Genomic DNA, 27,746 nt, shown 5'->3' on the forward strand with positions numbered 1-27,746 from the left:
AAGAAAGTTATGTCAGCTAAGAGAAGTCTGATTATGATAGTTTGAATCAAGACTTTCCAGGTAAAGATTCTCTCTCCTTTTCTTTTGGAAACGTCCTTCAGCAACAAATGAAGTCTACATTTAAAAGACAAAAAATGTTTTTGAAAAATCTCATAAAAATAAGGAAGCAGCAAAGTTGGTTGTAATTTGGAAAAGTCATGGAAGATAGGACGTTTATGATAGTTTTCTTGTCTGCTTTTCTCATTGAATCTTTAGGAGTGCTAATTAAATGCTTTTAATACATTATAGTTAGGTGTATGAACCGAGGTATCCTGACCCTCTAAGAATCCTCAAACCTGAAATGCCCAGTATATAAAAGCTGGACTAAAGGGGAAAATATTTGACTTGAAGACAGCACTGACAGTAATGTATTTATCAGATAATACAGTGTTATATGTGAGATTTCTCTCGACTGTCGAATCCCAGGAGACTCCATCGCGGCAGTTTGCTTGTCTCGCCGCACTAGGATCGAGTTTCCTTGGCGCGCGAGGCTCCCTCCCGCCCCGCTGCAGTCAAGTCTGGGTTCGGTTTGTGAAGTTTTCTGACCTCCTGGCGGACGCCTGTGCCCAGAAGGTGTGACCCTCGACGGCGCACGGCTCCCGCGGCGGCCGTCAGAGCTCCGCGAGTCCGGGGAGCCGCGCAGGCGGAGTACCCCACCTGAGGCCGCCGACCGCGACGGGCGCCCAGGCACCGCGCCGTGACGTCACGCTGGGGACTGCGGTTGCCGCGAGACGGCCGCGTTCCGGTTCCGGTCGGTTGCCCGGGAGACGCGGGTACACAGAGAGAGCCTCTGCCGTCGGAGGCCGAGCTGTAGCCGCGGTTGCCCGCTCCATAGACTCGCAGGCCCAGCTCTGTCGAGTCAGACACAGGAGTCGGTGACGCGCGCAGAGACGCGGGCGCCATGAGTCAGAGGCAGGTGCTGCAAGGTAGGCCCGGTCGCCCCGACGGGGGAGGAAGGACGGCGGAGCCCGCGGGCCTCGCGAGGCGCTCTCCAGCTTGTGTCTCTCCCCGCAGTGTTCGAGCAGTACCAGAAAGCCCGGACCCAGTTCGTCCAGATGGTGGCGGAACTGGCGACCAGACCCCAGAACATCGAGACGCTGCAGAACGCGGGTGAGCCCTCAGCCTGCACCCGCGTCGCTGCGCACCCCTGGCCTCGCCTCGCCCGTCGCGCGTCAACCGGGTCCTGCCTCCCTTGCAGCCCTGTCCTCTCCCCACATCTTCATTCCTGGTTGCCCCCAGGTCCTCCTCTCAGCCTCGCCCCTCGCCGCATATCCCCAGGCCCTTCGCCCAGTGTCCCCTGGCTTCGTCTCAAGTCCCCGTCTCCCCGCTCCCCTGCTGGCTGGGCTGTCAGGGAGCTGCGGGGTGGGGACGGAGGATGGCGTCCCTAAGTTCCCTCAATCCACCGCGGAGGCGGTACAAGTGTTCGGTCTCTTTCGCGGCTCTTCGCGGGTCAAGTTTCCAGATGGATATGAGAGGGGCCAGGCATTCCTATTTCCATCTTTGTCGCAACTAGGAAAGTATCAGATTGAAAGTCAAGACCGTACGAATTGCCTGGAAGTCATTTTATGTGAACGTGAACCTACCCTAATCAGCCCCATTCTTCCGGATGCCCTGCGTTTGATCACCTTAGACTTGACTTTCTCACACCAAAGGAATTCCAGAGCGGTTGATAACGTTATTTCTCGCTTTATGTTGGTGAAAGAGCAAAGATAGGCTTGAATATTTTTCCAAGAGATTCCAAGTAGGCAGAGACCTAGCTTTGAGAAATCTCTAGTGGTGCTCTTATTCCACGTCTTGATCCGAACTTATGTAGATTCTATAGGCAGAGGAAGAATGCGTGTGTTATGTGTGTGTGAAGTTCTCCTTACCTTTTCACATAATGGTGGTCCCTTCTCTCTCTCTCTCTCAATCCTCTGTGTCTGATTAAGGATGATTCCACCACCACCTGAAGGTAGCATTTTATTGCTGCTGTGTCATGAGAAACCTTCAATTTATGGGTTATGATCTTTAAAACTCATTTAAATTAACATGGAATTAGAAGAGAATTAACATATTTCCAGGGCAAGAATTTTAGACACACTGTTTACTCTGGGTTTCTTTGAGGGGAATTAGTACTATGCTAGGTGGAAATTTCTCTTGCCACTGGGAGGGATTCTGTGCTTACTCATTGCATGCTTTTATTGGGGGGTGGGAAGGAGTGTAGTTAGAATAGGGAAAGTGTATTTTATAACCACTTAAAAAAGCTATTAATTTTGAGGTAAGTGTACATTCACATGCAGTGGTAAGAAATAATACAGAGAACTCAGGTGCCTCAAAACTGTAGTGTGATCCGGGATATTGACATTGATAACAATCCATCAGGTTTGTTGTTGTTGTTGTTTAATTTTCCCTAGTTTTCCTTGTACTAGTGTGTGTATGTGTGTGTCTAGGTCTATATAATTTTATACTGTGTGTATCCATCACCATTATAGTCAGAGATTATCACCACAGAATCTCTTGTCATGCCTTTTTATAATCACACCTACCTCCCTCTTTTCCCTAACTTTGGGCAACCACTCATCCCTTCTCCATTTGAAATTTTCCCAAAGCTGATAAGCTTTTGTTCTACAGTTGTTTCACATGGATTCATTTCCTTTCTTCTGCATGTGTATATGTGTGCTTGTGTGCATGCACGTATATTCTCAAAGTATCCAGCACAGTGCTGGACATACAGTGTTTCATCTACACTGACTATGTTAACTTTATTAGAGCATGTTACATTTTTTGAATGCACTTTTTTGAGGGATTTTTTTCCTTCCAGTCCTACTCTTGCTATTTATGAATATTTGATTTTTTGGACAGTATGTATACAGCTAAACAAAAATGTGATTTCTTAAAAAGGGAAAATGACATTATTTTAGAAATTTGATAGCTGAAATATAGATTGTATAGATAACTACTGAATATCATGTTTAATGTAAGAGTGACAGATTATCTCTTCCCATAAGTATACACTATAGACTATATAATGGAATTTAATCAATACAAACAGGCTAAGTCATCATCAAAGTATAAGTGACTTAGATATGACATTCTTAAATAGCCACCTATTTCACTTACGGTCTGACTTAGAAAAGAATGGAACACAAAAGTAATATAGCTTAACAGTTTGAAATTATCTCTACTTGGTGAGAGCCTGAGATGGTTAATTTTATGTCAACTTGACTGGACCTTGAGATCTCCAGACAGTTGGCTAAACAGTATTTCTAGGAGTGACTAGGATGTCTAGGATGGAATGGTAAGATTTTTCTTTCCCCTGAGGAACTTATTTTAACATACTTCATGTTATGTAAATTCAACTTAAGCACCCCTTTAATAACTTTAAATAGAGACAGATATTGGATATTCCAATAGATTTATCCTTTGAATATTAAAAAACCCTGTAAGCTTTGTTATGAAAACTGCTTTTATTAGTCAATTAAACATTTAAGTGGTTTCCTTTTCAAAAATCACTATGGATTTAAGATGCGTCTGAATGAGCCACAGTATGTGTACATAAATTACATATTTTGATCAATTTTTTTCCAGTCAAGTGAATTCATTTTGGTAACATAAGATACTAGTACATTTTGTTCCTGACTTTGATATACTGTCTTTATATCTGGGAGAGTTTTGTTTTCTCACTTTTCTCCCTTAATAAACTGTTTAAATAAACATGTATCATGGGTCCAAAATAATGGGAAAAAAAGTTTCCATATAGACATCATGATAAATTAGTAGTTCACTTGTTAAGAATTTTTAAATCCATTGACTATGAAAGGAACCTTAAAGGTGAAAATTATCGATGAAGTTTTATTTCATTTAAAAAACTCTGATCTTTTTCATTGTATTTTTGATGTGTCAGTGAGAGAATTTGCTCTATTAATTATGTCCAAAGTAATTTTAAAACACAGTGTTGCAAGATATCTTCTTCAGAGTATTTAGACAAAAATAGGTTTGACTCACTAGAAAAACTGTGTACAGTGTGTCTATAACCTGGATTTTTTTCCTCATTGAGATTTTTCTTTCTAAATCAAAAGAACATACATGAAAACATTAAAAAACATAAAAAGGAAGAAATAGAAAACCTTAACAGACCCATCACAAGCACGGAAATTGAAACTGTAATCAAAAGTTTGTTATAAAATCTCATTATGCACCTTCAAACCCTATATGTCTGAGCCATTAAATCTTGCAGGTATTTAAAAATGAATTTGAATACTTCCCCTCTTTGAATAATTAGTAACACTTGACTGCAGTGCTAGAGATAATACATAGTAACTTGTACCAATTGTAGAATTTCAGCATTTGGAAGGGGTTGTTTAATTATAAAATATAAGAAAGATGTTTTATGGTATACTGGAGTGCCAGGCCACTCTTTGGTTGTTTAGAAGGTCTTTTAGAATAAGCTAATAAAAGCCCCAAGAACTTGATTTTTAAACTGCTTAGCTACATTAAATAAACTTTTTCTGAAACAGCTATTTATATAAGAAAAGTAGGGGTAAAGTTTAAAATAATACTTTGTAATATTTTGCTTATAACCTATACCCAGAAGGTAAACATGGCAAATCAAAAGTTATGCATATTTTCAAAAGAGTAGGAATAGAGAAGTTTGCCTAACACTTTAAATATGCACCTGTATGAAGTGAATTTACAAATTGAGGCAATTTATTTGGTTCATAATTCAAGAAAATAAATAATGCATGTTGACATAAAATGCTTTTAAATTACATGTGTTTGGCACGGGGTGAAAATCTTCAGATTAATGATCTAGCACTTCGGTTTCTATGAGAAGGAAAAGCCTGTAGCAAGCATTTATGATGTATTGAAAACACATCCTGGGAGGTACATGAAGCATGATTCTCCTACAAAAACTACTTTTCTAAAGGATTTTAGAACCAAAAAAATAATTAGTAAAGCAACTTCAAAAAACTTAATGAGTTATGCTCTTTAAATTTGATGTTTTTCCAATATAAAAGGAGTCTTATAGTTCTGAATGTATGATAATTACAGCACCTTTTTTTTAGTGACGGGGAGTGTTTTTCTTTTTTTAAGGATAGAGTTTTTTTTTTTAAGGATAGTGATAGAGGTTTTTTCTTTTTTCTTTTTACATATACGTAAGTGGAAAATATTCCAGGAAACTATAAAAATTCTGAACTTGTATGCACCTAGTATGTCCTATAAACAAGATTTTTCAGAGTTTTATTGTGTGTCCCAAATCATTGTTCCTGTGTGGACATTTCCTGTTTTGATATCTAAGCATTGGTACATAAGTAGAAAATACTACAACCAGGACTAGGATTTCACTGTTTTCCTAAGAAAAGCTGGATGATTAAAAAAAAAAAAAAATCCAAGCGGTACATGAACCTGAAAGAGTAGGTTCTTGAAATGGCAAATTGTGTGGGTTAAATTTTAATGTCACAGATTAAATGGCTTTGAAAAGTTATTTCAGTGTTTTCTAAAAACACTTTGCATTTGAATGTTTTTTCAAGGCCTTTGCTCTTCAGACTTTTCCTACACTTTTTTGCCCAGTTAATTCCTACTCATTCTTTATAGCTGTTTTTAGATGTTGATTCCTCAGGGAGATCTTCCTCGAGCCCTTCCAGTGAGTTGTCTCTTAAGTTTCCCTGATTGTAGCATTTCTCTTTCATAGTCCTTATCACAATTGTAATAGTTTAATTTCCCCTTTCTCTACTAACTGTAAGTTCTGTGCTTAACATAATGCTTAGCATAGAGCAGATATTCAACATGTTTAAAGAGGATGAAGGAAGGAGTAATTATTTTTCTAAGTGTTTTCATATCTCTTAGATTAGATTCTTATAACAGCTCAGGTGAATAGAGTAGGTATCGTCTTCACTGTGGTTAAATCTCAAAGAAGGCTGGATAATTGCCATCATCTCTAAGTGAGTTAGTTGCTGAACTGGGACTAGGACCTGTTTCTGTATTGTTAGCTGACTTTGTGCTCTTCCTGTGTTACCTGAGGTATCAGGAAACCATTCATACATGTTCTAAGAGTTTCGAATAAACCTCAGTGTTTTTTTTTGGCTGAGCCACGTGGCTTGTGGGATCTTAATTCCCAGACCAGGGACTGAATCCCGGTCGTCAGCAGTGACTGTGTGGAGGGCCGCCGGGGAATTTCCACTCAGGGTTAACTTTTAAAATACGTCATCTGTTCAGGCCTTTGGGTACCAGTGACTGTCCAGTAATTGTGTGTAATGGCTTTTGAGGTCTCCTCGAGGACCACTGTGGGACCTTGAGTGGAGGCCCACATGCCAAAGACTAACTTTAATTGATAAATACCCGGAGATTTGAGGAAATGGAAGTTGTATTTAGCACTTAAACTGGCCTCGGAGTTCTAGAAGACCTTTTGGCTTCCTCTTAACTTCTAAGGAAAGCCTTTTCAAACCAGAGGCTCTTTCAAATTACCCAGAGAAAGTGTCTAATCCCCTGGAAGTTGAGACCCAAGAGAGAGTACTTGAGAGAGTCGTTGGACTGACACCCGCTATCGTCAAGAAGAGCAGCTGGGAGACCTCGCCCAGAGAGGCCAGCTGCCCTCTGACTGACCGCCTGCCCTCCTGGACTTTTTGAGAACATGTGAAGTAAAGCTCGGTGAAGAAGGAGGCCCTTGATATTTGTTGGTTGATTGATGTGAGCAAATACTTAGCACTTTCTTTTGTTCTTTATTTAGTCATACTTTGTGTGAAGGACTTTTCTTCCACGTTCACGGGGAGCAGAACTTTGGGATTTCTGTTAAGTAGATGTACTGGTCCTAGAAGAAATCCAGGGCCGTACCTTGAGAAAAAAATTGTCCTTGCTTTGTAGTTGGCCTATCTGAACACAAGTCAGACTTACCTAATTTTCAAAGTGAAATATTGGTTTTGCCAGACACCCCAGACTAATAAGGGCGGCTCAACTTAGAATTTAGTTTTTAATCAAGTTCTGTTAAAAATCTAGGTGAAAACTAGTGGTATTTATGCTTGAGTATGTGTGCCTGTGTCTCCAAAGGAAATGATCTCTGTTCACTTTTCTATATAGTCTAAGTTCTATCTCACTGTCGATTTAGAATCACTATTTAATTGTGTACAAATGCTAGATTATATTAGCTTTCCATGGAACTGTCTTTGTAGATTTAGTCTAATAATATTCCCTCTTTTTTTTTGAGGGCTTGTTTAAAAATAGCTGCTTAGACTTTCCCATGACTTTTAAAATCTATCATTGAAGACATTGTGCATTTTGCTGTTATTTTTAAAATATAAAATTGTATTATTTTAAAAGATTTTTTTGATATGGACCATTTTTAAAGTCTTTATTGAATTTATTACAATGTTGTTTCTGTTTTATGTTTTTTGGCCCCGAGGCGGGTGGGATCTTAGCTTCCAAGCCAGGGATCGAACCTCCATGACCTGCAGTGGACAGTGAAATCTTGACAGACTAGACCACCAGGGAAGTCCCCAAGTTATACTCTTTTATTCAATCAATCTTTTACTATTTATCTAAATATTATGTTTCAAGCTAGGCCTATGATTTCAGGAAAAAAATTGTTCCTGCTTCCTTTTATTTCACAGAATGGTTCTCTTTTTACTTTTGCTGCCATAAAACTCAAGTTTTATGCCCAGAGTTCAGTTGTAGAAACTATTACCTAAACTATATTTCTGATTTAAAAAAACAAAACACCCAGCCCCCCTCTCCATTCCATCGCTGTTAATTATTATCTTTGTATCCATATCTTTTAGAGTGAACTATCTCAAAACAATGTAGGCAGAGTATGAGTAAAACCAAAAATTTCACCTGAAGATAGATTTTTAAAAATTAATTAATTTATTTTAATTACAATATTGTGGTGGTTTTTGCCATACATTGACAAGAATCAGCCGCAGGTATACATGTGAAGATAGATTTTTGAACTGATTGCCTTTCAAAAGTTTCCTTTTCAGATATTTCCAATGAAACCTCTGGGAGCAGGCAGTCCTTTTAGCAGTGTCTTCTCTTTTCTCTGTACTAGCCTCATTCCAACATTCCAGTCTTCTCCAGGCAGATGGGTGTAGTAGGTATATATGTAAAAGAGAAAACAACAGACTCATTATTCGCTCAGAAGAATTGAAAGCAGGGACTCAAAGGGATACCTGAACATCAATGTTTACAGCAGCATTATTCACAAACCCGAAAGTGGAAACAACCCAAGTGTTCATTAACACATGAATAGACAAACAAAATGCATGTACACACAATGGAATATTGTTGTTGTTTAGTCACTAAGTTGTTTCCTACTCTTTTACAACCCCATGGACTGTAGTCCACCAGGCTCCTTCTATCCATGGGATTTCCAAGGCAATAATACTGAAGTGGGTTGCCATTTCCTTCTCCAGGGGATCTTCCTGATCCAGAGATCGAACCTGCGTTGATAAGGAGGCAGGCAGATTTTTTTTTTCTCCTGTTTTTTTGTTTTTTGCTAGGCAGATTTCTTTACCACTATTATTCAATCTTAAAAAGTAATGAAATTGTGATATATGCTACAATATGGACAAACCTTAAAAACATTTTGCTAAGTGAAAGAAGCCAGACAAAAAAGGACAATATTGTATGATTCCATTTATATGAAGTATCTATAATAGGCAAAATCATGGATACAGAAAATAGAGTAGAAACTACCACAGGCTGAGTGGCGGATATGGGGAGTTATGATTTAATTGGTATACAGTGTCTGTTAGGAAGGATGAATAGGTTCTGGAAATGATAGTGGTGATTGTGGCACAACATTACAGCTGTACTTAATGCCACTGAATTGTGCACTTAAAGTGGTTAAAATTTAGGTATATTTTACTACAACTTAAAAAAAAAAAAAAAAAAAAGATAAGTCACCAAGGCAGCCAGAAATCTTTACTGTGACTTCAGTGAACCCAAAGGCCTGGTTTGCAGAGACTTGCTTTCAATAAAACAAAGTTGAGCTGTTAAATATCTTTATAAAGCACCTGAAATTGAAGTAATATGTATAGAAATTATACGCATGTAATATGAGACTGAGTTATTTCTTTTGTCTTTAGAAACATTTGACCTTTTTCCCCCTGGCTTATATATCCAATTGGCCTGCAAAATTCAAGTGATAGGCCTATGTTGTATTAAAAGGAATTAAGGGAAAGGTTGGTTGAGGCTATTCTATAATTTCTTCCAATACTTTTTTGAGAGCATGAGCTGCCTTTACTCATCTGTGAGGTCCCTATTTCTTGCCACTTGGTAAGCCTTGATCTGTTTTTTGAATGAATAATTGTGGGCAGGATTCATGGGGTTTTTATTTTTGTAAAACTAGATAACAATGTAAGTATTATTAATAGAAGCAGTGTCTCCAGTATGGCACTGGAACAAGAAACACAGAAAAGAAACTTAAAGCTATAAAGTTGGGGATGGGGAAGATTGTAAAGATTTAGCCTATAGGTTAAATTTCATAAACATTTTCACACCATTTAATGAATTTATATAGGGAAGACAAAATTGTCTTATAGATATCAGAGTATAATATATAAATTACTTTTACTATTAGATATAATATTAGGTAGTACTTGTTGGTTCCTTCAGTGGAGACCCCGGTGAGTTCATTAGCTGCTCACTGAGGACATTGTCTTATTAGATATTATAGCAGTTATTCAGACTGCTATAACCTATGGACTCTATATTTTCATGCATTCGCTCACCAAGGATCAATCACCATGGATTCCTAATGGACAGACAGGTAAGGAAATTTCTTTTTTATGTTATATATGCTCCTCTCTTTCCTCCTCCCCTCACTCCCTCCCTCCCTTCCTTCTTTCCTCAGTTCCTCTTGCAGCATTATCTGTATTTTTAGGACAAACCTGAAATTAGAATAACAAAGTATGCTTAGCCTGTGTAGGAGATAAAAACATGTTCCTGGGGATTGAAGACTATGAAGCACTAAGAGGCAATTCAAGGACTAGAAATTCGGGCAATACTTTCTTTAGTAAAAATGACCTCATTCAGATATTTTAAATGGAAACTTTAGCTTTTACAAATTTTTCAAAATTCTCATTGTCTGAACAAGGGCATATGACAGAGCATCTGCATGAAAGCCTAACTTTGATATTGAATATAAGAATAGAAACAAAAGGAATCATGTCATTTTATTGACCTGATTTTTGCTGGGCCAAATGAAGTAGAAAAAGGGAGGAGAAAATATATAAAGCAGCAAAATTCCTTTGAGTATGTGGACAAGTGAAATACATTTTTTGGGGTAGAACATCTTATTGCTAAAACGGCAAACTGAAGATATCCAACACTGGGAGACTTGTGGTATACTAGCTAAATATAGTAACTAATAATAAATAATAATGTAATTGTGCTTATTGTGCTTAGTCACTCAGCCATGTACAACTCTTTGTGATCCCCATGGACTGTAGCCCGCCAGGCTTCTCTGTCCATGGGGGTTTTCCAGGCAAGAATATGGGAGTGGGTTGCCATGCCCTCCTCCAGGGGATCTCCCCAATCCGGGGGTTGAACCAGGGTCTCATGCAATTGCAGACGGATACTTTTCCAGCTGAGCTACCTGGGAAGCATAAGAAGTATAAACTCAGATAGATGAATTCTGGTTCAACCCCCGGATTGGGAAGATACCACTTCATACCTACTAGGATGGATTATTCTAAAAAAAATAAAATGCAACCATTGGTGAGGATGGGGAGAAATTTAAACCCTTGTACTTTGCTGGTGGGAGTTTAAAATGATGTAGCGTCAGTGTAGTGGAAAGTGGTTTAACGGTTCCTAGATACTGGTGATGATTACACACCATTATAAATGTGTTTCATGCCACTGAATTATACACCAGAAAATGCTTAAAATGTTATGTATATTTTACCACTGTTAAAAAACTTGAATCAAGTAATAAGCAACCACAAAGAAGAGATCAACAAATGGTTGGTTTTAGATCCAGCTTTCTAGAAGGAATCATGTTCACATTTGGTAGTCATTCTAATACCTTATTTTGCACATTGAACTGTTTGTTGTGAGATACTTCAGAAATTATCTCCGTAAAAAGTGTAGAGAATAATATAAGAAACACTTATGCACATGGACATGCTGAATTGTTTAACAGGAGCTGTGGCCTAGGCCTGAGAAGGCGGGCTGTGTGCCTGCAAAGTTAACCAGCCCAGTCAGGATGCAAACTCGCAGCAGTGGCCTTCTGTAAAACGATCTAACCAAGTCAAATTAGACAGAAAAAGGATCACTGAAGAAAACTGGGAACCGAGAAAAGCCAGAGGTCACATCATTAAATGTTTCTGTGATAAGCATCCTTATTCTCTGTTTATGTTATTTGATAGTACTGTTTATCTTATTTTGGTCTAATTCTAAATGTTGTTGTGTTTTCCTTTTATTTCTATTTCACGTGTTTCTGGATATAACATTACAAAAGAATACTGGTAATATGTATCTGCTTTTATAGGTCAGAGTAATATTTTTTAACAAAAGATGTAATAACGTGCAAGTTGAACAGCCCACTGTAAATGAAGTTTAAAAGTCAAGGGGCCCTTTGTTCTAGTTTGAACTCTGTTATCACCTTTTTTCGTAGTATTAGACTAAAACACCTCTATTAAGGGGTTGTCTGCAAGATGGCACAGTGGTAAAGAATTTGCCTGCCCATTCTAAAGAAGATCGCCTGGAGTAGGAAATGGCAACCCACTCTGGTATTCTTGGCTGGAAAATTCCATGGACCAAGGAACCTGGAGGTCTACAGTCCATGGGGTCACAAAGAGTTGGACACAACTGAGCACACAGCACAGCAGAGTTAATATAGAGTTGGAATATTGAATAAAATGATCTAAATGAAATAATTTACCCCACCTCCTCAATTTTCCATATTATTTCCATCCAGTTTTACGTATTTAGTAAGTATGAATAAAGAATGTCTGAATTTCTAACCTTGCTTCTGCATTTTAGCTGTGTGATTTCCCTAATTTTTCTCAGCCTTCATTTCCACATCTGTAAAATAGACATGATAATAGGACCTACTTCATAGGTTTGTTATGAGAATTCAGTGAATTGATATAGAAAATAAGTTCTTAACACAAAATAATATATAAGCTATTTTTATTATTGTGCTGTGATGATGGTATTCCTACTATGTATTCAACCCTAGAATGAATATTAATGAGAGCTAGTAATGTGACATACTTCCTTATCTTAAAGAATTTATTTATTCGGAGACAGTGTCAGAAATCTGAATTTACAGCCCTTTATGAATGGGAAGCCCTAGTCGAATGGCCCTTCTAGCTCACCTGGCCTTGAAATAGAGCCTCATAAAATTTCTGTAATAGACTCTAAGTTGGTTGGAATCAGAGGAAAAAAACACCAGAAGACTTGAGAGGAAAGAACTGAACTGAGCCCTGAAAGAGATAGGGTTTGCAAAGGCTGTTGTGGGGGGCAGGGGGTGGGGTGGGGCACGTGGGGTTGAGCGGGGAGGAACACAGCTTCTTCCCTCCACTCCCCACCCCCATAACCCTGCTAGGAAGGCTTTCTACTGTGTGCTTTATAGTCTCTCTCTGCATTCCTCGTGACGTCACACAGCTAGAGTTTGCCAAATCAGGGATTTAAACTCTGGTTCTCCAAAGCTGTTCTTAGTTCCATGCTAGGCTGCTGCTTTGATAATTGCAGGTTATATTATTCTATACCTTGTCCAGCTGGCTGCTGCTTCATATCGTATTAGGTTTTAGTGGATGGTTTTTGTTTGCTTGTTTTTAATGATATTTCCCTTCGCATTTTCCTATCTGCATATATGCTGAATGGTATGTTTGCTTTTTAATTTAAAATTTGCTGATTTCTTATTTCTTGTAACTTAGGCGTAATGGCTTTGCTGAGGCCTCTTCTTCTGGATGTAGTCCCAACAATTCAACAGACTGCTGCTTTGGCTCTGGGGAGACTGGCTAATTATAATGATGACCTGGCAGAAGCAGTCGTGAAGGGTGATATTCTTCCACAGCTTGTTTATTCATTGGCAGAACAGAATGTAAGAATTTTTTAAAACCAAAGTTACATGATTTTTTGTTTTGGATTTTTAAAAAATTGATAGTTTGGGTACAATTGCAAGTGTGTAGGCATAGAATTATTAGGATATTAATACAACCTTCGGTTCTTTGAACTACACATAATAATACCTTGAGGGTGTTTTACTTTGGGGCTAATAGATAGCTTTTCTGCATTACTGTTAGTATAGGAGAAAACATATTAAAGTTTTTAATGGAATTATACACACAGCAGTACTTCTATATATGGTCTTATTCAAGTTATAGGATCAGTCTTCGAAAGATGTATGGCACCCTGGGCAAATGAGTTACATACAGTAGTGTTGTGTTATTCGCTCAGTCCGACTCTTCTTGACCTCGTGGACTGTAGCCTGCCAGGCTTCTCTGTCCATGGGATTCTCCAGGCAAGAATACTGGAGTGGGTTGCCATTTCCTCCTCTAGAGGATCTTCCCCACCCAGGGATCGAACCCAGGTGTCCTGGGTTGCAGGCAGGTTCTTTACCGTCTGAATCTAGTTAATGGGCAGTGGAAGAGAGAGCTTGGAAGCAAGGAGGAAGAGAAGCATTTGAAAGCAAGGAGAATGCATGTAAGAGAAGGTTTGACAAAGCGTTTTTTGCCAAGCATGCAAGCATGTCAAGCCTTTTAAAGGTCATCTAAGAGTGCTTCCATTTTTTCTCCCATCCTGTCTGATTCCCTTTCTGTTCCTAACAATAGTTAAGGATCTTCCTCTAGGTAGGGTCTTTGCCTGTTTGTTCCATCCTGCTGATTTATCATAACCTAGGGATGTATCTTTCTTGACATGTCTTTAAGATTAAATTATCTTTCTTACACATGTATAACCAGAGGACAAACAATTAAATTAAAACATGGGCAAAAGACTCACAGACATTTATCCAAAGAAAATGTACTAAGAGCTAAGATGAAAAAATACTCAATGGCATTAGTCATTAGGAGATGAAAATCAAAACTGTGAAGAGCCAGCCATTCTACCTACCAGGATGGCCATAACAAATAAAAGAAAGAAAAAAAAGGAAAATAGCAAGTGTTATTGAAGATGTGGAGAAGTTGTGTACAGTGGCACAGCTGCTATGGAAAACAATTTGGCAGTTCCTTAGTAAGTTAAACATAATTACTATATGACCCAGCAGTTCTCCTGGTTATATTTCCAAAGGAATTGAAAACAGGTGTTCAAGCAAAACTTGAATGCAAACGTTCATAGCAGCATTATTTGCAATAGCCAAAAGAATGACTAGATAAAGTAAATGTTATATATCCATACAATGGAGTATTATCAGTTCTAAAAAGGGATGAAGTACTGGTACATTCTACAACATGGATGAACCTTGAAAAAGTTATATTAAGAGGAAGAAGCCAGACAAGGCTACATATTGTATGATTCCATTTATTTATATGAAGTATCCAGAAAATGCATATCCACAGAGATGGACACAGATTAATGATTACCAGGAGCTGGGGGAAGAGGGGAGTGAGAAGTGGCTACTTAATGTAGAGGATTTCTTGTTGGAGGAATGAAAATATTCTGGAACTAGATAGGTATGGTTGCACAACATTGTGAATGCACTAAATGTCACTGAATTGTACACTTTAAAGTGGCCAAATTTTTTTAACGAAATAAAATTCTAATTGCTTTAAAATGTGCCTTTTTTTTTTTTTTTAAAGATTGGAGAGTCATTTGCTAATGACTTTTATCTCTAGGAGGAGTTAAAGAAATTGTATTTTTCTTGTAGGCATTCTTTCTATCATCAAATGCTTGGACTCTTAGCTGCTTCTCTGAGGGCAAGGTCTGTGTTTGATATCTCACATAGAAGGTTCTCTGAGGTTTTCTAAGTGTGAATGAGTGCCCATTAGTTAAAGCAACAGGGCACACGTGAGGAGAAAGTGAGACTGGGAAGCATCTTCACAGGCTTCTGTCTCCTTCCCCTTCCAGGCCTTTAACCCATTTCTCATGTGAGATTTAATCTCTTCTCTATGCGTACAAAGTCCTCTGGTTTGGTTTTTCCTTCCTTTTCCCTCCAGGTTTACTTTCGTTCCTTCCTTGCATCCTTTCTTCTTTCTCTTCCCTTTTCTTTTCTGGCAGTTCTTTTGGTGAGGCATTCCAGGAGAGAAGAGAGTTATGGATTTGGAGAAGCAGAAGTTAAGAGGAAGAGGGAGTGAGAGTATGAATTCTAGGCACTGTTAGTTAATGCTAAATGGTGCTCAGTAAAGTGTGAATTTGAAAATTCTGCAATATACATTCAAATCAGCTTATGGTAATGACAAGAAATGTATCACTATTATTTTTCCACAATCATGAGAAAATAATCTATGGAAAGCTACTTTAAAACTCTTCTAATTTTTGTAATGATTTAGTAGATATTTGGTTATGGACTTGTAAAATTAGACTTTGTAACAAATATTTTAATGTCTATGTTGACATTTAAGAAACTAAAGAAATATATCAAATCAAAACATTGTTACTAACAGTAGATTCCTTATCTTTTCAACATATCCTAATTTTTAAAATATATTCTGTTAAAATATACCTTTTGTATTTTCTCTCACATAATTTTTTATTGATTTTTAATATTTTAGCCTATGTAAATAGAATGCTTTCAGAACAGTTGCTGTAGTCACCTTAGTTGCTTTTTTTGTATACACTGTGAAGAAATAGAAACTTTATCTGATGATTGCTAAGTGCACCTCAGAGCATAGCTGTTATTTCAGGATAACACGGGACACCAGAAAGGTTAGTTGAGGTCACGCTTAGAGACTGAGGGCAAGTAAAGGAAATGAGTTTGTCAGGTGACAGTTTGGTTGCACGTGCTAACAATCTAGGAGTTCCCACAGGACAAACAGTACCTTTCACTGTAATGCACAAACATAAACTCCCATTATTTTATGAATCTGTAGGAAATACAATGCTTACATTTTATTTTATGCAGTTTCCAAATGCATGTTTCAGAGTAAAACATTTGAAATGAAGTTAAAGATGTACACCGTTTCAGTTCAGTTAATGAACAAAAGCAATGGGGAAGCCTCAAAAACTCAAAATGATTTTGCAGGATGTTTTTCATCTTTTGTATTTAAAAACTGCTGAGCTTTTTTTTTTTAAAATATCAGTGTCATTTTTTTATGTTTGTTTTGGTCTATTTTAACTTTTAGCTTGATTCATACTGAGTTTTATCTCTTTATGCTTGTAGCGTTTTTACAAGAAAGCAGCTGCCTTTGTGTTACGAGCGGTTGGTAAACATTCTCCCCAGCTAGCTCAGGCAATAGTTGATTGTGGAGCGCTGGACACACTGGTGATTTGCTTGGAAGATTTTGATCCTGGAGTCAAAGAGGCTGCAGCCTGGGCACTTGGCTATATTGCAAGACATAATGCAGGTAATGGCCCTTATTATAAAATAGGATTATTAAAGTTTACATTAATTAGGTAAACCTGGTTTTGCTTACTAGTAAACCATAGATAAGAGGTCTTAATGTTGTATCTATACATTATGGGAGATAAGTTTTGAATGAAGGCCAAATTGTTTGGATCACAAATTCAAAAAAAAAAAAAAAAAAAAACAAAAGCCTATACATGTCAGTCTTTATCTTAGTTAGCAAAAGAGACATTTGAAGACAGAGTGGGAAGAAGGGGGACATGGGGAGAATGAGATATTGATTGATTCAAAGACGTTAGTAAATTGGTTCTATTACAAAATTATTAGAGTTTGTTACTCCCCAGGGGACATTGGGTCTTAACTCTCACTTATGGTAGGGTGTTCCAGGGTAGCCAAGAGCCATGTTTTATGAGTGAATAATGTTGAAAAGATGTGGGCATGGTAGCTTTCTAGAATATATTTGTATTCAGCCCAAGATTGGCAGGAAGAAGGAGAAAGAGAAGGAGCACCTTTTCTTACAAACTGAGCTCAGTGAGGCCATCAAGAAGGGACCTGGGCCTCTTGTGTGAAGGTTGTGCCGATACACTTGATTGCTAAAAAGTACACAGTGAACAAAATTGCCCCCACCACTTTACAGAAGTTGCTAAATAATATGCAAATAACACAATAAGAGAATAACAGTTTTAAACATGTTAAAATGAAAACTTTGCTAGTAGTCAAAGAACTGCATAATAAAACGTCAGTGAAAGTAAAGCAGAAAAAAAACCAAGTGGTTAAGAGCACTGTGGCCTTAGCTAGAATCTGAGTTTGAGTCCAAGTTCCAGTCTTTAGTTGCTGTGTGACCTTGAACATAGCTTTTAAACTGTCTGAAACTTAACTTCCTCATCTGTAAGAAAGGTTGTACTACTTCCACATTTGTTGTGAGATTGATGAGATAGGCCAGTACATGGTAAATATTCAATACATTTAATATTATTAAAACTGAAGATTTGAGAGGGCACAATGATGTTTCTATTGACAAAGGCACTAGAAATTGTATGAATTTGTAAATGTAAATTCATATCATGCAAATCTAAGCCATAAAAGAGTTTATGGTTACTGTAGAAAGCCTACTTTGAGAATTCATCCTAAGGATAAAATCCCACAGAATGAAGAAGCTGCATTTATGCAAATGTTATTGTAGTGTTATTTGTAACATCAAAACCCCTCAAATATTTGGTAGAAATTTAGGGGTTAAATTATAGAAGTTTACTTAATGGAATCTCATTCAACAGTTATGAATCCTGCATGATAACATGAAAAAGTGATTATAATGTGAAAAATTAGAAAATTATATATTACAATTATGTGTACGTATGAAAGTCACTCAGTCGTGTCTGCACAGTCCATGGAATTCTCCAGGCCAGGATACTGGAGTGACTAGCCTTTCCCTTCTCCAGAGGATCTTCCCACCCCAGGAATCAAAGCCAGGTCTCCTGCCTTGCAGACAGATTCTTTACCAGCTGAGCCATAATGATATAAAAATAAAATCTTTTGTGGATATAAATTACAAGTGAGTACATGTTTGTGTTACTAGGGTTATAGAATGAATATTTTAAATTCATTTTCTAGATTTTTCAATGTGCATGCATGTATAAAATAATGACTACTGTTTATTGAGTAATTACTATGTGCCTGGCTCTGTGCAGTATGCATCAGGATATTATCTCATTTTGGCTGCAGATACACTTAGGGCAGGTATTACTCTCCCTGTTAAACAGAGGAAGAGAGTGGAATGTAGACGATGCCTGAAGTTACGTTAATGGTTGAGCCAAAATTGGAATCTAAATCTGTCTGACTCCAAAGCCATATGTCAACCCCGTACCATACAGTTTGACTGCGTACTTCTTGAAAGAGTATTGAAGAAGAAATTCGAAACAGAAACAGGAAGTGGCTGTCCCATAGTTATGTTTAATTTGGTTTTTAAATGATGACACTACTGGAGACAATAAAATGATGTAAAAATAAATCAAGAGAGAAAACTATTTGTCGTGCTTAGAATGATTCAGAATTGGTACAATAAAATTATTTCCTTAATATCTGAATTTTGGTTTTCCAAGTAGGTTCACCTTAGGACTATTGCTTAATACATGTTGATTGAGAAAACTAAGGCAGTGTTTTAAATTAGAAGCTGGTTATCATGGGGAAACTACATGAGTATATTTAGTCTTTTTTTTTTTTTTAATGTCAGAGGACTTTATAGATCGTAACATGAGTATTTTAAAGGGTGATACGAAAGAACTTTGAGGACAACTGTGCAGATACTCTGTCAGGCGGGTGCCCATAGATAACCTTTCCATATCTCCCTTTTGTTGAATCTGAGGGTAAATGATTATAGTTTATAAATAGGCTCTGTCTAAGGGATTCCGTTCCAATTTCTTGCTATAATCTGGCTCCCACATGGAATTCCCAGTGTAATTTCAATATTTCACAGTCATTAGGGGCTTGGGACCCAGAAGCTCCCAGAAGGGATTACTGAATAGATTTCTCACAAGGAAAGGGAATTGTTATCTAGTAAGCAGTAAGTCATAATTCACATCCTGAATATCAGTGAAAAGAGAAGATTTACCTTCATATGACCTGATTTCTTTCTTGATGATCTCCTAAAAATGGAATATATTGAGATGGAAGGGATTCATTCAGTGTTTTCTTCTGGGAACTAGTGGTAAATTGTTTGATTAGGTAGTTTAAGAAATATAAACCTTAGAGGAGATACAAAAGAAATGACCTTTAAGGGCAATAGAAGGAAAACGTTTTGCGTGTAGGAAACAAAAATAAAGTAAACACACAATTACTAGAAGAGGAAAGTCAGTGGGCATCATCTGATGTTTCCTTATTTGAAAAATACAATTTCTAGAAGCTACTTGTACATATAGATTTTAAGGCATTGTACAGATAACCAGAGGAAATTGGAGGCTAACCATCAGAAATGGTGGTCGTAGACTCTATCATGGAAATTAATGAGACGATTTGCAACTCTGAGCAAATTGTCTCAGTAAATTTCCATGATAGAGTCACCAGTTACTGAACACACTTGATAATACACATCTCTTTGAAGATAAATAAACTACCTCTTTCTGTTTTGGGTTCCTTAAGAAAGGCTCAGACTGATTGTCGGTCCTCCTCTATCGTGCTACAGTCTCCCCCTCAGCAGAATTATTCTGGCTGCATATTTACCTAACTAGTGTCCAGTCTCATTATTTTCAAGCACTAGTCTTGTTTTTGGAACTACAAGGGGTGAGGCCAGAGGAACGGTGGGCTCTGCTGCCTTAGTGCTCCCACCGGGAGGGCCCAGGCCTTCCCTCCCTCCCCACTCTGCCTGGCAGCCTGGCTCTAGCCTTGCACCTGTGGGTGACACAGAAGCTCCGTGGAGACCTGGGTGGAGTGTGTGGCAGCCGTCACAGCACTAGGGGACTGAGGTGGGGGCAGTGGCCTGGTGGCAGCCTGAGGAAGAAAAAGCCATGTAGGTGTTTTGGAGGAATGCTGTTCCATGTTTGGCCTAAAAAGAAATAAATTTTAAGTGTTTGGTTAGGAGCTTTAGCTAAAAACACTGTTTCTTGTAAACTTTGTTTCCTATAAACCTTTGCTGTCTCTCAGTAAACCTTAGCAAGTTCTCAGTCCTGGCAAAGTGGAATAGGTTGGATTAAGTGTCCTAAAACATTTTAATTATTAACACAATCACCCTATTACAGATGAGGAAACTGAAATAGAGAGGTTAAAGGATTTATTCTGGTCAGACGGCAGTTTATGGCAGAGCTGTTTGGCCATTACTCAGAAGCCTTCAGAGATTCTTCCTTTTTATAATGTGAGAAAGGCAAGTGTATGAAAGCTCATCACTCTTCTTCTTAAGCTCCTTGCAGTATCTGCAAGTCTCGCCAGATACTTCTGTTCTTAATTCCCGATGACTGGTTCCACATGTGTGACTATGCTGTCTCCCAGGGACCTGATTTATCTCCTTAGGACCTAAATCAAAAGAGAGACGTCCCTCCCTGCTTGGTAGTGGTCAGGAGAGGGGATGGCTGCAGCCCCAGATGAGCAGTGCTTAGCGGGCTCAGCTGATTAGGATTCCACAGAAACAGCGAGTAGACTGTGTCTTGTTCACCAAGTAGATAATGTAAGGGAGGAATCCAGACAGAGCTGGCTAGCCTGATTCTTTTCTGTGTCATTTAGGACGATGAAACGATAAAAAGAAAAAATAATTCAGAATTTTTGCATATATTCTTCTTGTGCCACTCAAACCACCCATATATAAATACCAGTAGTCTACATTGTGTGGAACAGGCTTAGGTTGCAGTAATTAATTTAAAAAAATCTACATGTTAGTGACAAATATCTGAGATAATTAGGAATTCTGTACTGTAGGTCTTAGAGTAAGGAAGGAGGGGGAGCAGGGGACAAGAGGATGGTAATTCTGTGTTAAAAGCCTTAAAGACTTCAGTGATACCTGTAGATAATAAGTTGGTTTCTGTGCCATCTTTTTATAACTTATTTTATCTTAGAGGGGTTGAGGAACACATAAGCTTAGAGGAAAATGATGTATATGAGATTATATGTATTATATATTATACCAATTTTGATCCTAACATTTATTTCTACCAATACTTTTCTCCTTATTTAGGTGTTGGTAAAAAAAGATGAAAGTGAAAATAAATGTCTCTTCTATGTTCTTTGGACATAGGCACCAAATGTGTTAACGTAACATTTAAAAAAATTATTTATTTATTATTTACTTCATTTTTGGCTATGCTGGGTCTTTATTGTAGCACGGCTTTCCCCTAGTTGTGGAGAGCAGAAGTATTCTCTAGCTGCAGTGTGTGGGTGTTTCATTGTGGTGGTTTCTCTTGTTGTGGAGCACAAGCTTCAGCAGTTGCAGCTCCTAGACTCCAGAGCACAGGCTCAGTAGTTGTGATGCACAAGCTTAGTTGCTTGGCAGCATGTGGGATCTTCCTGTACCAGTGATTGAACCCGTGTCTCCTGCTTTGGCAAGTGGATTCTTCACCATTGAGCCAATAGGGAAGCCCTAAAATAACATTTTTAATTGTAACTTTTACTCAGTGGTTATCTAATTTGTTAGTCTTTTTTAGGGTTAGTTTGTATGCTGGTAAAAACTTATAGGTGTGTATTTTTATTTCTTGTGATTTTTAAAGTACAGACTTTTGATTAATAAAATCTTCTAAGCTTTCTTTGCATTTTTTTGGAATTCAGAACTTGGAACAATAAAATATAATTCTGTAATCTCAGATCCCCAAGTCACTGAGAACTACAACTTTATATATAAAGCTAGCAAGCAGTTTCTTTATCTCCATCATCATCATCATTGTAATTATCAAAAAGTGTTTGAGGCATTTATGTGTATGTTACCATGTCTTTTGTTACTGTACAAGGTCAAATAAGTTGGCTAACATCTCACCTCTAAGACTTTATGATCTAAGATGGAAGAATTGATACAGTGAGCATAGAGGTCATCCAAAGAGCTGACCAAATATGGAACAAAAAGGTACAATATTATCTTAATATGAATAATATATTGGGTGATTTTACTTTGGCTCAAGTGAAAGACAAATTGTGAGTTATGTTTTTGTACTGTGGTAGAAAGGGGAATCTTTACTTTGTTTTTACAAACTTTGTTATATCCAGATAACCTCTGAACTCTGTTGGGCATAGATATAAAAGGAAAAAGTGACATTGATAGTGATAAACACACACACCTACAATCAATTAATCTTTGACAAAGGAGGCAAGAATATACAATGAGAAAAAGTCTCTTCAGCAAGTGGTGTTAGGAAAGTTGGACAGCCACATATAAATCAGTGAAGTTAGAATATACCCTCTCAGCGTACACAAAAATAAACTCAAAATGGCTTAAAGACAAACATTAAGACATGACACCATGAAACTCCTAGAAGAGATCATAGGCAAACATGCTCTGATATAAATTGCACCAATGTTTTCTTCACTCAGTCTCCCGAGGCAATAGAAATAAAAGCAAAAACAAACAAATGGGACCTAATCAAACTTACAAGCTTTCGCACAGCAAAGGAAACCACAGACCAAATGAAAAGACAACTTATAGAATGGAAGAAAATATTTGCAAACAATGTGACTCACAAGGGCTTAATTTCCAAAACAAACAGCTCATGTACAACTATAACTCAACAACAACAAAAACAACCAATCAAAACATGGGCAGAAGACCTCAATGTCTTATTTCTCCGCAGAAGAAATACAAATGTCTAATAGGCACATAAAAAGATGCTCAATATCACTAATTTTTAGAGAAATGCAAGTCAAAATGACAATGAGGTACTACCTCACATGAGTCAGAATGGCGATTATCAAAAAGTCACAAATAACAAAATGCTTGAGAGGGTATGGAGAAGAGGGAACCCTCCTATACTGCTGGTGTGAATGTAAGTTGGTACAGCCACTATGGGAAACAGCATGGAGGTTCCTCAGAAAGCTAAAAATAGAGTTGCTGAATGATCCCACAGTTCCCTTCCTGGACGTATATCCAGACAGAACTCTAATTCAGAATGATTCGTGTACCCCTACATTCAGAGCAGCATTATTCACAATAGCCAAGACACGGAAGCAAATGTCCATTGACAGATGAATTGATAAAGAAGATGTAGTACATGTATGGAATACGACTCAGCCATCAAAATGAATGAAATGCCATTTGCAATAACATGGATGGACCTAGAGATTATTAAGTGAAGTAAGTTAGAAAAAGAAAGACAAATACCATAGGATATCACTTATATGTGAAATCTAAAATATGACACAAATGAAACTCTTAGATCATAGGCAAAACACCTGTCTATGAAATAGATAAATTTACCTATCTATGGAATAGAAATAGATTCAGGGACAAAGAGAACAGACTTATGGTTGCTAAGAGGGAGAAGGTTGGGAAAGGGATGGAGTGGGAATTTGGGGTTAGCAGATGTAAGCTAATATATATGGAATGGATAAACAAGTGCCTGGTAATTAGGAAAACTTTAGGCATGACTGGAACAACGTTCATATGTGAATCTACTTTTTCAACTGTAAACTTTTTAGAATCTAAATACTGGAGATTGAGCATTTCCAATAAAAATTTAGCAGCTAAATTGAGACACGCTGTAAGTGCAAAATATACACTGGATATCCAAGACTTGATGTGAAGAAAAGAGTGTAAAGTATCTCATTAAAACTTTTAAATACTGATTACGTGTTGAAATTATAGTATTTTAGATATATTGTGTTAAACAATTTGATTATTTAAAACTTAGTTTACATTTATTTTTAAATTAGAGGATAACTGCTTTACATGGAGAAGGCAATGGCACCCCACTCCAGTAGTCTTGCCTGGGAAATCCCATGGACGGAGGAGCCTGGTAGGCTTCAGTCCATGGGGTCTCGAAGAGTCAGACACAACTGAGCGACTTCACTTTCACTTTTCACTTTCATGCATTGGAAAAGGAAATGGCAACCCACTCCAGTGTTCTTGCCTGGAGAATCCCAGGGATGGCAGAGCCTGGTGGGCTGCCATCTATGGGGTCGCACAGAGTCGGACATGACTGAAGTGACTTAGCAGCAGCAGCTTTACAATGTCTTATTAGTTTCTGCTGTACAACAATGTGAATCAGCTATAAGTATACTTATATGCAGGCTTCCCAGGTGTGTCAGTGGTAAATCTGCCTGCCAATGCAGGAGATGCAGATTTGATCCCTGGATCAGGAAGATCCCCTGGAAAAGGAAATATCAACCCACTCCAGTGTTCTTGCCTGGGAAATCCCATGGACAGAGAAGCCTGGTCGGCTACACTCCATGGGGTCACAAAGAGTTGGATAGGACTTAGCAACTATACAACAAAAACAATGCATATATCCCCTACCTCTTGAGTCTCCCTCCCATCACCCCCCATCCCACCCCGCTAGGTCATCACAGACACCAAGCTGAGCTTCCTGTGCTACACAGCAGCTTCCCACTAGCTATCTGTTTCACACACGATGGTGTATATATGTCATTGCTACACTCTTGATTAGTCCCATGCTCTCCTTCCCCACCCCCGCCCATGTCCACAAATCTGTTCTGTACATCTGTGTCTCTATCCCATGATTAAAATTAATCTCACCTATTTCTTTTTACTTTTTAAGTGTGGCTACTAGAAAATTTTAAATATGTGGCTCATGTTCCCATTCTGACAGTACTGACTTAGAATTCCTGTGCTGTGCTCTGTGTTTTTTCGTTAAAAGGCAATGAAGTGGTGATGCTGTGGCCTCAAAAAGTCACTTAATATGCTTAAATTAATCAGTATAGCTGAATGGTGATATGTAGTAAGTTAAGGAATATGGAACTAAATGTACTATTTGGGGAGAAATAAATAATGAGTCAACTTCAAGCAACCACTTACTAATGTAAGGGCTGAAATATACTTTATAAGTGGCCAAACTATCAGACTTGCACATTGTCAGTGGGGCCCTGTATTGATAATCCCCTTTGGAAAACAGTATTGCAGTGCTTATTACCTTGACCTATATGAGATTACCTATATTTGATTGGTCTTGACTTAACAAAAACAGCAGTTTCTTGTGGCTTAATCCAAAAATACCAAGAACCTCTGAAGCAGGGCAGCTAAAGCCTGTGCTCTGGGACAACCTAGAGGGATAGGGTGGGAAGGGAGGTGGGAGGGGGCATTCAGGATTGGGGGAACACATGTATACCTATGGCCTGCTCACATAGGTACACATGTATACCTACACCTATTTGCCTGTTATGTATGGCAAAAACCATCACAATATTGTATAATAATTATCTTCCAATTAAAATAAAGAAATTAATTTTAAAAAGCCACCATTCTTCTCAGGACCACCACCTCAGAGCCTCTGTCTTAAGTAAATACACACATGCATGCACACACATATGAATGTGTATGTTTGTCTAATGTGTGGAATATGTACGTATGAATATAGGACCCATGGTAGCTAGACTCCAAGAATCCCCTCAAATATCCCACATCCTGGCATTCTCACCCTGGTACAGTCCCTCCCATATCACACCAGGAATGATCTGTGTTACCACTAGACTGCAGCAGAAACAATGGTCTGCCACTTCTGAGCATGGGTGACCAGCTTTACAAGCCTTTACGATGATTCTGTTTTGGGGGTCTCTCATCACTTGCTTGGAAGGAAGCCACTGCTATGACATAAGGACCCTCAGATAGACCATGGAAAGGCCTGTGTTGTGAGGTCTTTGACAGCCAGCAAGAAATGGAGCTTTCTAGAACGATGTGAGTGAGCTTGGAAGCAGATCCTCCCCCAATTGTGCCTTCAGAGATGACTACAGCCCCCACAGACAGTGTAGTAGCAATTTCACGAGAAATTCCAAGCCTGAACCACCCAGCTAGACTGCTCATGGATTTCTGACCCACAGAAAGTGTGAGAGAGAAAATGATGCTTTAAGTCACTGAGTTTGGATCAGTTGGTATGTAGCAATGGTTAAATGGGCTTTCCTGGTGGCTCAGAGGTTAAAGCGTCTGCCTCCAATGTGGGAGACCCAGGTTCGATCCCTGGGTCAGGAAGATCCCCTGGAGAAGGAAATGGTAATCCGCTCCAGTATTCTTGGCTGGAGAATCCCATGGACAGAGGAGCCTGGCAGGCTACATAATCTTAAAGCACTGTACTTAATAATGCAAAGCCCCAAACCCACAAAACAATTAAGTGTCCCAAGTTGGGAGGATGGTTAAGTAAACTATAGCATATTTGCTCAGTGGCATATTATGCAATTATTAACACTGTTGGGGCAGCTCGTCCTCAGGAATAAAAGTGGACAGTGGAGGCCCAAGGGTAACTTCAAGGAACCACTCAGGAGGAGTCACACCAAGAACTGCTGACCAGGGAGCCCTCGTATGAAAACGTCCTGTACACTTTCTAACCATTCAGTATTTCGTTTCTGTCTCCTCTCTCTTTTGTGTGTTCTCATAGAGAATTCCACTAGGGCACAGCTGATCCTTTACTGTTTAGCCTCCTCTGTTAGCCTGAAGCTCCTAGGGGCCTGAAGCAATAACAAATGCCAATGAAGTTTGAAGGTTCAAAGTTTAATAAAATCTTTTTAAACATCTTAAAATCCATGTAAGATTGTTTTGTTTTTGCAGATTGTAGGTAGAGTGAAACTACAATTGTGGTTGCAATATTATATAAAGCAAGTGGAAATGTATTTTTTATTTGGGTGTTTTTTTGGGGGCGGGGGGGCTGTGCCACATGGCATGTGGAATTTTAGTTCCCTGACCAGGGATTGAATCCACATCCCCTATGTTGGAAACAAGGAATCTTAAACTTAACCTGGATTGCCAGGGAAGCCCCTAAAGCAAGTGGAAATGAATGGGAACATTTCTAGATACAAAAAGCATATTTTGTAAAAAGCTGATTCCAAGTAATTTATTGTTTCATCCCAAGAGCCCTCCAGACCCTCTCTGTAGGTCTGGCTTCTTCCATTCAGCCTAGTCTCAGCTGTTGAGTAGTTATAACTATGAAACTGAAAGTCACTAAAATTGGGGTTTTAAAAATTGCTTTATATCTTATGCTACTTATTATCTTCCAAGGCCATACCAGTCTTTGTTTTTTCCCACCTTCTTTTTTCTCTCATCTCCACTTTTTGACTTTTCCTTTCCATATTTTGAAGCTGTTTTTTTTTTATGCTTGAGCCTTGTATAAGTGTGCCATCTTTCCAGCTGATTGTAATTTCTTACTAAGGCCCCATTAACTCCAGATCAATGGCTTATTTGACTCACTTGACTTTTTAAAGGAGCTAGAATTATTTAACCTTCAAAGCATATGTATGTATTTATGTATGGATGGATGTACGTTAACCTTTAATCTCTCAAACACTCAACCCATGTGTAAGGGTTAGATGGATGGTTCTGAAGATTGGGTGGAGAGAAATGGTATGGAAATGATGAGTAGGAAAAATGGCATTTGTGAGGGTGGGGGATAAATAAAAATCATAGATTAGATTTTTTTCATAATAATATGCAAATTCCTTCCACTTTTTCACATCCCACCTGCAATTGGAGATGTCAGTTTCTCAACTCAATTATAGCTCTAGTTAACTGTTAACTACACTCTTAACTACAGGAGAATGTTGCCTCTCTCAGATGTATTGGTATAGAATAAAGGTGGTCTACTGGAGAAGGGAATGGCAAACCACTTCAGTATTCTTGCCTTGAGAACCCCATGAACAGTATGAAAAGGCAAAATGATAG

General features: G+C 38.3%; 1 protein-coding gene and 1 non-coding gene across 2 annotated transcripts in view; both read left to right on the plus strand.

Annotated features, from left to right (window-relative positions):
* The first annotated feature begins 803 nt into the window (after positions 1-803).
* SPAG6 (sperm associated antigen 6) overlaps positions 804-27,746 on the plus strand; it is a 71,960-nt gene continuing 45,017 nt past the window's right edge. The window contains exons 1-4 of the mRNA XM_005901643.3: positions 804-965; positions 1,054-1,149; positions 12,897-13,063; positions 16,280-16,463. Of these exons, the coding sequence (XP_005901705.1) occupies positions 941-965; positions 1,054-1,149; positions 12,897-13,063; positions 16,280-16,463 (472 nt within the window). The 5' untranslated portion in view covers positions 804-940. The remainder of the gene's footprint in view (positions 966-1,053; positions 1,150-12,896; positions 13,064-16,279; positions 16,464-27,746) is intronic.
* Positions 25,995-26,067, plus strand: TRNAW-CCA (transfer RNA tryptophan (anticodon CCA)). The gene has a single exon. It is a non-coding gene; the product is annotated as a tRNA-Trp (tRNA).

Source organism: Bos mutus, chromosome 13, assembly GCF_027580195.1.
Source record: "Bos mutus isolate GX-2022 chromosome 13, NWIPB_WYAK_1.1, whole genome shotgun sequence".
NCBI classification, from domain to species: Eukaryota; Metazoa; Chordata; class Mammalia; order Artiodactyla; family Bovidae; genus Bos; species Bos mutus.